Source organism: Psammomys obesus, unplaced genomic scaffold (assembly GCF_907164565.1).
Source record: "Psammomys obesus unplaced genomic scaffold, mPsaObe1.curated_primary_1811, whole genome shotgun sequence".
Taxonomy (NCBI): domain Eukaryota; kingdom Metazoa; phylum Chordata; class Mammalia; order Rodentia; family Muridae; genus Psammomys; species Psammomys obesus.
Genome location: NW_026595981.1, coordinates 2,194,177 through 2,208,139, shown reverse-complemented (window position 1 = coordinate 2,208,139; position 13,963 = coordinate 2,194,177). Strand labels below are relative to the sequence as shown.

The following is a 13,963-nucleotide window of genomic DNA, read 5'->3' as shown; positions in this document are numbered from 1 at the left end:
GGGGGGCGGGCGGGCATTTGTGTTCTTGTCACTCCCCCTCCCCCACATACACACTGCAGAGGAGGAGGCACCCCTGAGAGGCCTGCCTCTACATTCCATCCTCCCGCCATCAGACGTTCTTATCTGGGCCAAGATGGATTTAGGAGCCAGCTCCGGGCCTCCCTGCTTTTCTGACAGCGCCTACCCCAAAGGCACAACTGTGCTTGCACACCCTACCACAGCTCCCAACTTGTTTACTCGGGCCTCTGGGGGTGGGGGGGGGAACAGGTGGGAAGAAGACCTAGGGAGGGGGTGGGGCTGGACTCTCCCCAGCCCCTGGCTCAGAGGATAAACCTCAAAGATAAGAACTCAATAACCCCCCTTCTTCACAAATCGGGGAGACACCCCCTTTCCACCACTGAGGAGCTCTACTTGGCTTTTCCCGGGTGGTCTAGCTTAGGGGTGAGAAACTGTTTCCTTGGCTCTCCTCTCCCCCTCCTTATAACCACAAGTCCCTTATGCCTCAGGGAGTGACTTTAAAAATGGAAAGTGACTTTGCAGTGCAGAGTGTCTGTTTTCCCCTTGATACTTCCTGGTATGCAAAGGACTAGGTCTGTGTACCTAAGACTACACACAGGCAGAAACAAAGCACAGGCAGGAAAGCCTACGGGGCCTGGCTGCTGGTGCCTGGGTGGTGGCTGGGGCCAGCTTTAGTAATCTTTTTTCTGAAGAGCTTTGTTAACCCTGAGGTGTGGGAGCCCAGGTTTGGGATTGGGCTGTAAAAGAAAGAAGAGAAAACTAAATGGGTTGTAGTTCTACGCATATCCTATGCCCGTGGCCCATCCGCAGCTAGCCCATTTGCCTTCCCTTCGCCTTTCATGTTGGCTGTTTCCCTTGGAGTTCATAGTCCTAGGCTTGCTTATCTATGCGATAGGTTAACTTAACCTCCTCCCTGAGCTCCAAGAAGCAACCAGGGCTATGTTAGTAAGTGTGCCTGGCTGGGGCCAGGCCCTCACGGGGAGGAGTCTGAGGAAGTGGGCAGATTTCTTTCCCCTGTTTCGAAAGGCCACTTGCTTGTGGACAGAGCAGGCACGACCATGTGAGGTCAGAACTAGCCAACCCCCACCTTAGCGAGAAGCTCGAAGGCTGGGGGTTGAGGTCACATGGGGGTTCTCGCTAAGAATTCTCCTGACAGCTTCTGTCACACCTTTGCCATACAGCTGGACAGGGCGGAGGGTAGAGGGAGCTGGTTTGTTTGCTCCCTGGTCCTAATGACAATATTGGGTCAAAGCTCAGTGAGAGAGAACTGGCCACACTGAGATCTGTGTGTGAGTCTTCAGATAAAAATAACTGAGTGAGGGCCGGCCAGCCCTTCCCCATGGAGAACGAGAGCAGAAGCCCTTCATCTGGTGAGAAAGTCCCATACCTCCAGTGCAGGCTGGCCCACGTGAGAGTGTTTTTCTTCCCCTTTCACAGACAGTGGGAAGTTCAGGAGGAAGCAGAGCTGTTGGGCCTGTCCTGGCGTAGGAGTGCGTGTTTCCCCAACAGCCAGCTTCTGAGAAACCTTAGCCTTCCCAGGACTGATCTCCTACTTCCTTTACCCGCTCCACCGTGGGGATCGTGCCAAGGCACAAGCATGAGTGGCTTTGGGGCTCCATCCAGCATACCTGTCCATTGGGTCTTAGAGATTGATGTCTTGTCACATCTGAAAGGAGGGGCCGCCCACTGTCTCCTTACCTCCTGCTCCCTTACCTGAGTGTTCATGCAGCCCTCCACTCGCTCAGATCTCCCCAGCTTCAGAGGCCCCATTTCTTGTACCTCCTCCATGACGCCTTTCCTCAGGTACCTTAGTATATCCAAGTTGGGAACTCTCCTGCCTCACTCTGGCTACAAAGTTGTTTGATTTGTTTCAGTTTGTTTTGCAAGCGGAGTCTAATTGCTCTCAAGAAAGGAGATCATGGATCACCTATATGATCTCCACACTCTGGACTTCTATCACTCCTTCTGCTTAAAGCTCTTAAATTGCTGGGTCACTGCATGGTCCAAGCCTCACTCCCCTCTGCATGCATATCCTCCCGTGGTCTATCCAGCCCCGCTCCAGCCCCTCTCCTCCTCCTGCCCTGCATCTCTGCACTGTACATAGGCCTGATGGCCATCAGCGGTCATCTCTTACCAAGCCTGGTTCTGTCTCCAGTTCAGTCATCAAGGAAATCTTGGTGAGTGTAATTCCCTCAGGCCCCATATTTCTAGCTCAGAGTAAGCGTCCTTCCCCTCTTTGGAGAAGCCATCCCATCGCCCTGCCTTAGGTGGTCCTTCCTTCGCTTCTTCATTGCACTTACTTGTGGGCATAATTACATGCTGGATGGTTTGTGTTTCATTTGTCTCCTCTCCTAGACTGTAATCCCCATGAGGACTGGGATTGTGTATGTTCCAGGGATGGTACTGGATGCTGGGATTGGCCGTATGCTCAGCACTTGGTTCATTATTCACAGGGTGAATAATAATATTGGTTGCCTTCTCTATGCCAAGCAAGTGCTAGATAACGTGATTATTTTTTAAAGATTTGTTATCTTTGTGCGTGCGCAGCTCTGCATGAATTTATGTGCACCACATGTATGCACGGACCAGAGAGCATCAGATCCTCTGGAACTGGAGTTACTGGCGGTCTTGAGCCACCGTGTGGGTGCTGAGGACCGAACCCAGGTCCTCTACAAGAGCAAGAAGCAATCTTAATCACTGAACCGTCTCTCCAGCCCCTGGTTATATAATGTGTGATTTCTGAGGTTTGGTCTTCCTATTGGTTCTCTTGAGAAGGTAAAACCATTTCAGTTCCACACACAAGTCTGCTAGTGACGTGATGGTACACTCAGGAATGAGGAATGACTTGCCCACAACTAGTAAATGGCAGTCTGGCTCCAGCTCACACTGCCTGGCTTGACCCAAGTTAAATCCCACCCTGTTTCCCAGCAAAGACTTGGTACTGAAGGTTACTTAGTTCTAGTGCCAAGAGTGTCGGTGGGTCTCTTGACCCTGGCTTTGTCTTGTTCCTGGACTTTGTGGAATGTGGAGGACATAGAAAGTCATCAGCAGTCAGATACTGTCTGGGTACGTGAGACTTCCTCTTGTGGACAGACTGGGGCTTAGCCACCGTCAGAGAGAAGGTGGAGGACGACTGGGCAGGAACCCAGGCTGGCCGCCATGGCACAGAGGGCACTCTGCTTCCCTCAGTGGAGGGGCTTTCGCCAGTCCAGTGCTTTGAGCGGCTGACTCACCCGCTCGCTACTAGGCTGCTTCTCTTGTTAGCTATCTCCCGGCCCTCTCCTGTGAGCGTGGGGTACAGCTCTGGTGCGCCCATGCTGAGCCCCGTATCGTCTCCCCGCTGCTCCCAGGTGTGCAGGGAAACACAGGCTGTTGCAGAGCCCTTTCCGTACGGCCTTCAGGTAGAAGACAGTCATATCTAGTATAGGCTGCTGTCTTTTGGGGGGCTGTGTCCTCCCTGCTTATATTTCTGCACCCTCGCTTACATTTATACACCCTGCAGTATAGTTTTAGCATCTTTGGGGAGTTTTTTCTGATAAATTAATGTTTATTATCGTGTGTGACTTATTTATTTTACTCTGTTTATGTTACTTATTTATGTTACTCTTCTTTTTTGAAGACCAGGCAGGACTCAAACTCACATCCACATGCCTCTGCCTCCCACATGTTGGGATTAAAGTTGTGGGCCACCACACTCAGGTGTTTATGTTAATTTTACTTGTTTAATCCTTTTTAAAAATTTGAGATGGGGGTTTCCTTCCTTTGTTTTCCAGTTATCAAAGTCTGAGGGTACGCAATCCTCTTGCCTCAGCCTCCTGAGCAGCTGATAGACAGGCACCACGGTGCCCAGCCTCATTGTGGGTGACTTGGAAAATAACAAAGGCACGTTCTGAAGAGAATGTACCCAAGCCCCATTATCCCAGGCAGTGCTTAGGGATGGGATGGTGCTGATTGGCGTTGGCGCTGCCCTTTCCACTTGTGGGCCCCCGTGATCTCCGTGTAGATACAAAGGATGATGGGTTGCTTTCATTTTCATGTCAGAAGGCATTGAGTAAGAGTCTGAGACCAAAACTGAAAGATCATCACACTTGCTTAGCAGTGCCTGCATGTCTGTCTGGGATGTGGGGAGTAGGAGGGTGGCTTGTGTGTGCCTGCTCCTCTCTCTCACCAGGTGATGAGAACTGAGACATCATCAGCGAGCCTGAGCTAGCTTTGGGTTTTCTTGAGATGAGCTGTCACTGTGTTGCCCAGGCTGACCTGCAAGCTTCCTACCTCAGCCTTTTGGGGGTGGGGGTGGGGATGGGGGACTGCCATTACAGACCTGGTTTGAGCTGGGCTTGAGTCTCTTCCTGGTGTTACCTCCTGAGCACTAGAACCGACCTCTGTTTCTCAAAGGAAGCAGCTAAGGACCTGGCCTCCAGGCAACACTCCCTTCCACTGAAGCGAGAAGACAAAGAGGCTGGGGCATGAGGAGGCCATTGTGGAAGAGACTAGGACCTGTTAAATGGCCCAGTGAACACATAGGAGCCAGGGGTTGTGAGCTCAGGTGGGGGCGGGGAGTGCTGTGGCGGCCGTGGCAGATTGCTGCTGTCAGGTTCCCTCTGCGTATGGCTTGTTGGTACCTGTGTCCACAGCCCTGAGACAGAAACTGTACTTCAGGTACTCTGCCTTCGGCAGCCTTGTCTAGGCAGGACTGGGCGTCGCTGCATGTTAGTCAGTGTCACAATCTGCCTGGGACCTGCCAGCAACTCGGGTTCACTCATCCACACCTCTGCACTTTATCCCTCTTCCGCCTCAGCCCATGAAACCCCTGAAGGCCACAGCCACCACCTCCCAGCCCGTGCTCACCATCCAGCAGATTGAGACCATCTTCTACAAGATCCAGGACATCTACGAGATCCACAAGGAGTTCTACGACAGCCTCTGCCCCAAGGTGCAGCAGTGGGACAGCCAGGTCACCATGGGCCATCTTTTCCAGAAGCTGGTGAGTCTCCCGCGAGGGCACGTCTCCAAGGCAGCCTCGTTGCCAGAGCAAGGCTCACTCTAGCCCTCTTGGTCGTTTTGAGGCCTGGGATCTCTGAGCCGATGGAGGCCAGTCTGGGCCTATGTTTGTTCTTTGGGCAACTGGACTTGGACCCTCAACCCCAGCCCCATCCTAGTGGAGTCCTGGAAGTGCTTCTAGGGCTCACAGAGGAGACAGGTCGTGTGCGTATTTCTGGGGGGTGCTGCCTTTGTCTCATGGGGGTTCTCTGAGCTCTGGCGTGGAGCTTCTTCTGCCAGGATACAGGTCCGTGGTCACTCCATGGCCAGAGAGGCACGTGATAGGCTGCAGGAGACCTGAGACCGTGGGAGGCTATTGCATCCTAGTGCTGCCTTTGCAAAATGAAGCGTTTGGACAGATACGGCCCTGATTTACGGGTGATCCCAGAGCAGAGAGCACCAACAGCTGACGGCATTTCCTGTGGCTGGAGAGGAGGCTCAGTGTTGGAAGATGATCGAGGAAGTCCTCCAGTCGCCCAGGCTCCTGTGATGCCCTCTGCCTTGGCTCTGGGTCCCGTTCTACCACGCTGCTTCCTGACCTCTGTAGATTGTGGCTTTGTCTAATGTAAAATGGCCAGTCAGTTCCCAAGTTAGAATGACCTCAGAGAATGGCCACAGGCCCCATGTTTGTCCCTCATGAACACTTACAAAACTACCTTCCCCCCCCAAAGCTATCAACACTGCAGCAGCCTCTATTTCCTCATTGGACTCCCAGGCCCACCCCACTGGTAGCTGAGTGAGCGAGGCCTTGACTGGGACTAGGGAGGTCTTGAGTGTTGAAGGACATCCCCATGCCTGACAGCCTTGTTTTCAAGGCCGCAAGTGTTGTGTGGACAAGCACAACCAGAGCCGAGTCACAGCTGGGTTTGAAGCCCAGCTCTGCCACATATGGTCCAGCGACAGCTTACCCCGCTCTTCTCAGCTCCCTCCTCCATAAAGAGGGCTGTTGGTATCCATTTGGATCATTGGCAGGAGTGAGTTAGTGACTGAAAATGCCCGCTGCTGTTGCCCTTGTTACTGCTGTTCCGGGGCTCCGTCCTCGGGAGGTGTTGTTTCCCAGAATGTCATGATCCTGGTCAGTGGAGACCCAGCCACTTCCCCTGGTGTAGGGACGGCAGATAACTAGTCATCTTTTCTGCTTACAGAAGTCTGGGATGATTGGCATCGGGGCACTGATTCTCAGCCCTCACAGGTGTAGAGACAGACAAGCGGTGGGCGAGCAGGCAGCCAGAGCAGAGTGGCAGAGCTCTGCAGTTTGAAATTTCTGGGGTTTTGTTGTTGATGTTTTTTGTTTGCTTGCTTGTTTGTTTGTTTTGTGCAGGGTGCCTGTAACCCAGGCTGACCTTGAACTTGTAGCAATCCTTCTGCCTCAGCTTCCCAAGTGTTGGGATTGCAAGTGTGAACCCCCGCTGTGCATAGCTTTACTGCTGCGTCCCTATCGTCTGGGTTCAGGGTTCCCTTAGTCTTAGCTCCACTGGTCTGGTTATGAATTTGCTTCCCAGCGCCCCACACCTCCCAGCACCAGGAGCTGGTATCTGCCTCCCTGAGGCTGCTTACTTGGCGAGGCCTGGGTGGAGCCAGGGCAAGCCAGGCATCTGGAGGCGGTTTATTTCAGCCCAAGTCTCTGGGTATTTGATTATCCATTACCAAGAGAGGGGAAATAGCATCTCTGCTATTTGTTTTATGAGATCACTCCAGTGCCAAAATCCTGTTTCCAAGCAACCTGCACTTCCCAGTTAATGACCCTGGCGGGCTGGGCCTCTGGTCTTCAGCCTCAGGTAACTGTGGAGATGAAAGTAGCCATTGTGGCCCATGACCCCTGCACACAGGTGGCTTCTGGGTCACAAGAGGGCAGCACTGGTGTACCCACTCGGTCTGTCTTGTGTTTGCCTAGCTTGTAAAAGCCCTGAATTCAGTACCTTGCTCTAAATAAAAGTGGGTGTGGCCAGCCACACCTGTAATCCTAGCACTCTGGAAGCATAAAGGCAGGAGGATTAGAAGTTCATGCCTAAACTTGGCTACGCAGAGTGTGAGGACATGCTGGGTACGGGAGACTATCTCAAAGAAAGAAAAGAAGAAATCGTGACCCTTCCTGGGAGATTGTGTGATCTGTGCTGGCTTTGGGAGCGTCCGTCCAGCACATATCTGTGGTTTGGAGCACTAGTGGCAAAGGGTCCCCTGGAGAAAAGTTCACTTTGACCCCCTTGCCCCTTCCCCAGGAACTTTTCCTTCTGAGACTGCACTGCCTGGGCCTTTCTTCTTCTCAGTGTCTGGGTTCATGCTCTTCCACTCTGGCTTCCCTGTCCCAAGGGCAGCCTCACCAGCTCCCGTGAAGGGCCCTGTTTCCTCCCAGGCTCGAGGGACAGGACACCCTGGCCCCTGCCCAGCCTTTGTGTCTTGAGGGAACAAGGATTCTTCAGGGAACACAGTGATCTTGAGTGGGCACAGGAGCAGCACACTTTCCCAGCACCGTGGTTGGAAGCAGAAGCCCCCAAGGAAGCCTGCAGCAGCTGTGTTCTGTTGCTACTTCATTGGGGAAAAAATTAAAGCAAAAATATCCAGAAGAGAATGCAGTAGACAGTAGCATCAGCGACTCTCAGCATGTCAGGGTCAGTGGAGAAGTGCCAAACCTTTTCCTTTTTTTCTGTTGTATGTTTCTGTTCTGTCCTCCTCCTCGCCCTCCCTGTCTCTTATAGTTATCGTCGCCGTCATCTGTGTGTATGCATAATGTGTATGTGCAGTCTTGGAGGGATATAGAGAATCTGTTCTCTCCTTTCACTATTACATGGACTCTGGGGATCAAATTCAGGTCACCAGGGTTGTGTGGCAAGTGCCTTTGCCCGTGGAGTCATCTTGCCAGCCCCTCCCCTGGTAAAAGTTTCTGATTATTATTTTAAAAAAAAGTTTTAGCCAGGAGGCTGAGACAGGAGAATTGCAGGTTCAAGGCCAGACTAGGCAATTTCATGAGACCTTGTCTCAAATGGAAAGTAAAAAGAGGAGCCTCATATAGCCTGTAATGTCAGCACTTGGGAGGTAGGTACAGAAAGATCAGTTCAAGGTCATCCGGGGCTACACAGGGAATTTGGGACCAGCCTGGGCTATATGAGACCCTGTCTCAGAAACAATAAACAAAACAAAAAATACGGAGTATTATAAATGAAGGGGTGTCTGTTCATCCTGCCCCCCTTCTCTTGAAGCAGCTTGGTGGGAATTTGACGTGGAGCCCTGTTCTTTTGGCGCTTTCATATTCTTACGGCACTGCATGCGATTTGATTTAAAAGTGCTCAGGTGTGCACGCGTTCATTTCGTAGTTCAGTCACCACTTGCTGTGATACATGTGTTCATTCTCCTGGACTGTGTTTGTCAGAGTTCCTGTGTTTTCCAGCCTTTGTTCACCTCTCCTTCTGTAAGAAAGAAGGGGGGGTCTGCGGGTGTCCTTGCTCAGGTCAGCTCTGGCACGGTCACGTCCGGGTTCCTCAAGAGCAGTGCTATCCAATGGAAAGAGGTGATGGGCCACATGCAGTTTCAGATTATTTTATTCAGTATGATTGTGTGAGAGAGTGTAGATGTGGGGGCAGCCGTGATGCGTGTGTGGAAGCCAGAGGGCAGCTTTCAGGAGTTGACTCTTTCCTACTGGGGGTCCAAGAGCTGCGCTTACTGCTGTAGGCGATTTCACCCACTGAGCTCTCTTGCTGGCCCCACATACATAATTTAAAATGTCCTAGTAATCACTATTTTTTAAGCAGTGCTGGGGTGTGAGCCCTGGGCCTCACATATACAGGCACACCCTGGCACTGAGCTATGTACCCAGTCCTATAAACCACAGCTTTTAAAAGTAAAAATAAAAATGAGAAATATGGTAAGGTGGTTGCTTCCCATACACAAAGCTCTGGGTTTGCTCTCCAGGAACACAGAAAACAAATAAATCCAAGGTGGGTATGGCAGGGCCTGCTTGCTCTTCAGCTGCCGGGGAGACGGAAGCAGAAGGATCACTTGAACCCGGGCATTGTACTGCCCGGCTATATGGTAAAACATATATGCTACATGTACACACATGTGTATGGGATAATTTATATCCTCTTTTGTATGCTGAGTCTTTGGAATCCAATGTGGATTTGTTGTTTTGTTTGTTTTGAGACAGGGTCTCACTGTGTATTCTTGGCTGGCCTGGACGTGGCTGTGTAGACCATATTGGCCTTGAGACCCATCTGCCTCTGCATCCTGAGTGTTAGGATCGAAGGTGTGTTACCACAGCTGCCCCCAAGGTGGGCTTGATTGTCCATGAAGCGTATGTGAGTTTGCACTGGCGCACTGCGCATGCTCAGCCTTCATACGTGACCCGTGGCCGCCGTGTTAGATGGCGTGCTGTTGTGGTTTGTGTTAGCAGTAGACTTGCTAAGCCGAAGGCTGAAGTTGTGCCTGTGCTGTTTGATTAGTTACTGACAAAGTAGCCGTATTGACTTAAGCTGTAGTCTGAGGGCTCGGAACAAAGCTTAATGCCACTGTAGTTTTAATTTGCATGCCCACTCTTCATTCTCTCGGAAGGAAGTATCCGCACACAGCCCAAAGAAGGCTTGTCATAAATATCTGAGAAATTAAATTAGCAAGCCTCAGTTTCCTTTTTTGAAGGAAGGGTGATGGGCCCTCGAGGCGGCAAGGCTTTTGCCAGTCAGGACAAGTGTTAGCATCCAGCTGGCATTAGGTGTGTAGTGAGGCAGGGCTTCTGGCTCCTTGGAGGAGGTGGGGACAGGACCTGAGGGACCCAGGGAAGGGGCTGAGCAGACTACCCCATCCTCCCTGCTGCCCTATCTCCCCTGCTGTTTAATTCCAAGACGTGGAAGAGCTGTAAGGCACCAAGAGACTTCAGGCCCTGGGAGACCGTGGTGCTAAAGTGAAAAAATAACAAAACAAAACCAAAAACAAACAGATAAAAAAACAAGTGTTGTGATAAGTTGCATTTCTGGCATGCCAACAGGAACCTGTCCTGCCCTCCCCACTCCTGGTACCACCTTGTTAACCTTATTGGCTGAGCTAGTTTCCATGGAAACTGTCAAGTTCAAAGGGTGCTGTAATGTGTTCATCTCTGCCTTCCCCCTGGTTTCCAGCAAGCCCATTGGTTGAGTTGGAGGTTCTGAGTGCTAAGCAGGCTTCAGGAGCTCGGGTTAGGCTTTCATCCATTCACTAACTCTCTCTCCATCCCACTCTCACCCCACCCCTGACTCCCCACTTCCTCTGTCTCCTCCCTGCAGGCCAGCCAGCTTGGTGTGTACAAAGCATTTGTGGATAACTATAAAGTCGCTCTGGAGACAGCTGAGAAGTGCAGCCAGTCCAACAACCAGTTCCAGAAGATCTCTGAGGTAGGCTGCTCTCCCCACAGCCACCCCAGCCACCCTGGGCTCTGGTGACAGTCTGAGAAGCTGCTGAAGACTGTGGATCTCCTCTCTTGCTTGCCTCAGGGAAGCTGTTCACCACAGTGATGCTTACCCTGACATTTGCTTTCTTGCAACTGACATTTTTTTTCCTCTTAATATAAGAATATTGATTGGTTTGATTTTTTTTTTTTTTTTTTTTTTTTCAGATTAGAAAGTGGATCAGAGGAGGCAAAAAAATAAGGGAGGGGGATATTCCTCGTGACTTAACCACGTGACCTCTCAAACCTTAATCTTTGTTTCCTCTCCTGTGGAACGAGCTGTTTGGACCTGCCCAGCTCATCTCAAAACCTTCCTGATGGGGATGAGGTGGAAAGAGGATAGTCTGGCAGTTAAAAGCTCCTACTATTCTTGCACAGACCTGAATTGTGTTCCCAGCACCCAAGTCGGGTGACCACTTGTAATTCCAGCTGCAGATCTGATACCTCTGGCCTCCTCCGGCACCTGCAGTCATGTGTACATACGTGCACGCAGTTACACTCATGTACACATATCTAAAAAAGACATCACCGGGGCACTGTTGAATGTGCAGGCGCCCGGCTCCTGCTTTTGTGGAGAGCTCCTTTTCTCTTCCCCCTCCAGCATCTCCTCCCACTCTCTCACTCTGTGCAGCTCAGGCCCATCTCCCTTCCTCAGCCTCCTGAGTTCTGGGATTACAGATATGTGCCCTGATGGGCCTGGATCTTCCGATTCAAGTGGGGAGGGTGGCCCAGGGGCAGCAGTTTACATTGTGACGGGCTCCTGACTTAGCATAAGGAAGGGAAATGTGAGGAACTCCAGGCTAAGCAGTTTTGAAAGGTACTTGCATGTCTAAGACTGCAGTCTCACGGAGTCAGCCAGGGTCAGTTAAGGATACAGGAAGCCCTAGGACCCCTTGGGTCAGGAACTTTCCTGCTGCTGCTCCACAGCTAAGCCTTCGCCTCCTGCACCTATGTATGGTAGAGGTAGAAAGTCACCTGCCATTGGCACTTCTTTTGTTGTTATTGGTTTGTTTTGTTTTGTTTTTGAGGCGAAGTCTTACCATGCAGCCTGGTCTGGCCTGAAGACTCACCCTTTAGCCCAGGCCGGCCTCGGACTTGGAGCAGTGCAGCGGTCCTCCTGCCTCTGCATCCTGGGATTATAGGTGGGCACCTCTGTGCCCCACTTAGCTTTGGGACTTCTTTCCAGGAAGTGGCAAGGAGAGGCTGGTGGTCTAGGACCCCTTAGCTCAGCTCATTCTTTATTCAGAAAGACCCCTGTGACGCTCTCAAGCCACTAGCTTCGGAGGAAGCACCCACTCGAGCTTAGGGCAGGAGAGCCTCTGTTTTAGAGGGAGCTAGGGGAGGGGCTACTTTTGTAATTGTGGAGGTCCTGCCTTGAAGTAGCCCCATCCCTGGCTTTGGTGTTAAGGAAGGGAGACATGCAATTCCCTGAAACTGCTGGGGTTCCAGCTCATGCCTAAGCTGGAATCAGTCTAGAGACCAGACAGCAGCTGGGCAAGTGAAAATAAAAATATGATGGTGACGGCCTGTTAATCTCAGCAACTCAAGAAGCAAAGGCAAGTGGATCTCTGGGAGTTCAAGGCCAGTCTGGTCTGTAGAGCTGCTTCCAGGCCAGCCAGGGCTATATAGATAGTGAGATCCTGTTTGAAGAGATAGAGAGGGGGAAACAGGGAGGGAAGGGAGGAAGACAAGGAGAGATGAAGAGAGAGAGAGAGAGAGAGAGAGAGAGAGAGAGAGAGAGAGAGCGCCAAAATAAGCAAGTGAAATAAAATTTAAAAAGGAAAATGTGGCAGTTTGGTTATTAGAAAGCAGGTGGGAACTTGAGGGTTTGGTGTGTAGGTGCTGGAGCTGATGCTTTGGCTCTGGAAACAATGTTTTGTTTGGGTTCTAGAAGGATGGGAGGCCATAGAGAGAAGGCTTGTGCTTGTCTCCCAAACTCCTGGGTCAGATGGCTGTGTCAGCCTGTGGGAGGACAGGACAAGAGTGGGGAAGACCTCTTGGTAAAGTCATGAGGCTGGAGAGTTGGTTCTTCCTCTCAGCATCCAACCCTCCCTGGGAATCAGCTGGACTCCCTGATGTGTGTTCGCAGTGGCTGTTAAGGCCCTGGGTACCCAGAGGTCAACATGGTCCGAAGAGTGTCTGACTGCTTGTTCTCTGTGGATCCATGCATAAGCACCCCCCCCCACATCTACTCTCCTGCGTCCATGCATTAAGCTCCCCCACCCCGACCCCCAGAGCCTGCTTCAGAGGGCAGAGCCAGGCCCGTGGCCCTCTGCCAGGTGGCTGCTCATCCTGACTCAGAGAAGATGACGCTCATGCTTCCTGCTGGCGCTGCCACTTAATTACTGCAATTAGGCCCTTCTCATCTGCAGCAGCAGTGATTTCATACCTCTAGGCTGCACTGGAGGGGGTATGGACCAAAATCCCTTAAAGCAGGGAATCCAGAAGCTGAGTGTCATAGTCCCCCCTCCCCCACGTGCCAAGCTCAGTTCCTGGGGGTTTTCTCTGTCTAGAAACAGCTGGAGACAATGCAGGAAATGAGCTCCTACTGTGTGGGCCTTGCCTTTCCCCAGCCGGAGCAGGCAGTGCCACCTGGGCACCTGACCTTGGCCTCCCCTTGCCCCCTTGCCGCTCAGGAGAGTGTGCCTCCTCTTGGCTCTGGCTTGGCCTGCCCACTGAGGATCGCATTTCAGCTCCACTTGCAGCCACTGTCCTGTTGGCAAAGGCTTGGGTATCTCTGCCTCTAAAGCAGATGGAAGAGGTTTCAATGCTATGATCTCTGTTTCCAGTACTCATTCCTGGGTCACTTGTCATAGGTTCCAGGGGAGGTAGAGGGGAACGTCAACAGGGCTAGGGGCTGGCTTACTCCTTGCATGGGGAGGGTGCCCCTGGGCTGCCCTGTGGACTCCATGCCCGTCTCTTCTCTACTTACTGCGCAGGTGTACAGGCCCCCTCTGCCATGGCTCTCGGGTGTTCATTCCCAAAGGACAGCTGCTATACCTCGTGCATATTGACTTCAGCAGTCTCTTCCTGGGGCTAGTGTGTACACACACCTGAGCAGTGCTTGGCAGTGGGGGAGGTTCCTGCTCTTGGCTACACTCGCCCTCCAGAGGCAAGGGCATCAGGGAACAGGTGCGAGGAAGTCTTTTTGCCACAGTACTTTCTAGCAGTCAGTCTTAATCCAGAGTCTGCCTTCTTGCCTCTTGTTGCTAAAGCCCTGTCTTCCTCAGCGTAAGAGAGGGAAGCTGGGGGACAGAACGGTTAGTGATTTTTCTCCTCCCTCTCACAGGAACTCAAAGTGAAAGGGCCCAAGGACTCTAAGGACAGCCATACGTCAGTCACCATGGAAGGTACTTTGGGGAGTGGGCTGGATTACAGTTGTCTTCCTTTGTTTAGTAAGCTGTGTGCTGTGTGAACGTGGTGGCCTCCCTGCCTCTCCGAGTACGTCGTGTGTGTGTGTGTGTGTGTGTGTGTGTGTGTGTGTGTGTGTGTGTG

The 13,963-nt window shown here is 51.9% G+C and overlaps 1 protein-coding gene across 3 annotated transcripts in view; it reads left to right on the top strand.

Annotated features, from left to right (window-relative positions):
- Abr (ABR activator of RhoGEF and GTPase) overlaps positions 1–13,963 on the top strand; it is a 182,153-nt gene that overhangs the window by 118,397 nt on the left and 49,793 nt on the right. For all 3 annotated transcript variants that reach the window (XM_055619944.1, XM_055619945.1, XM_055619946.1), the window contains 3 exons: positions 4,817–5,002; positions 10,308–10,415; positions 13,758–13,818. In XM_055619944.1, coding sequence (XP_055475919.1) covers positions 4,817–5,002; positions 10,308–10,415; positions 13,758–13,818 — 355 coding nt within the window. The remainder of the gene's footprint in view (positions 1–4,816; positions 5,003–10,307; positions 10,416–13,757; positions 13,819–13,963) is intronic.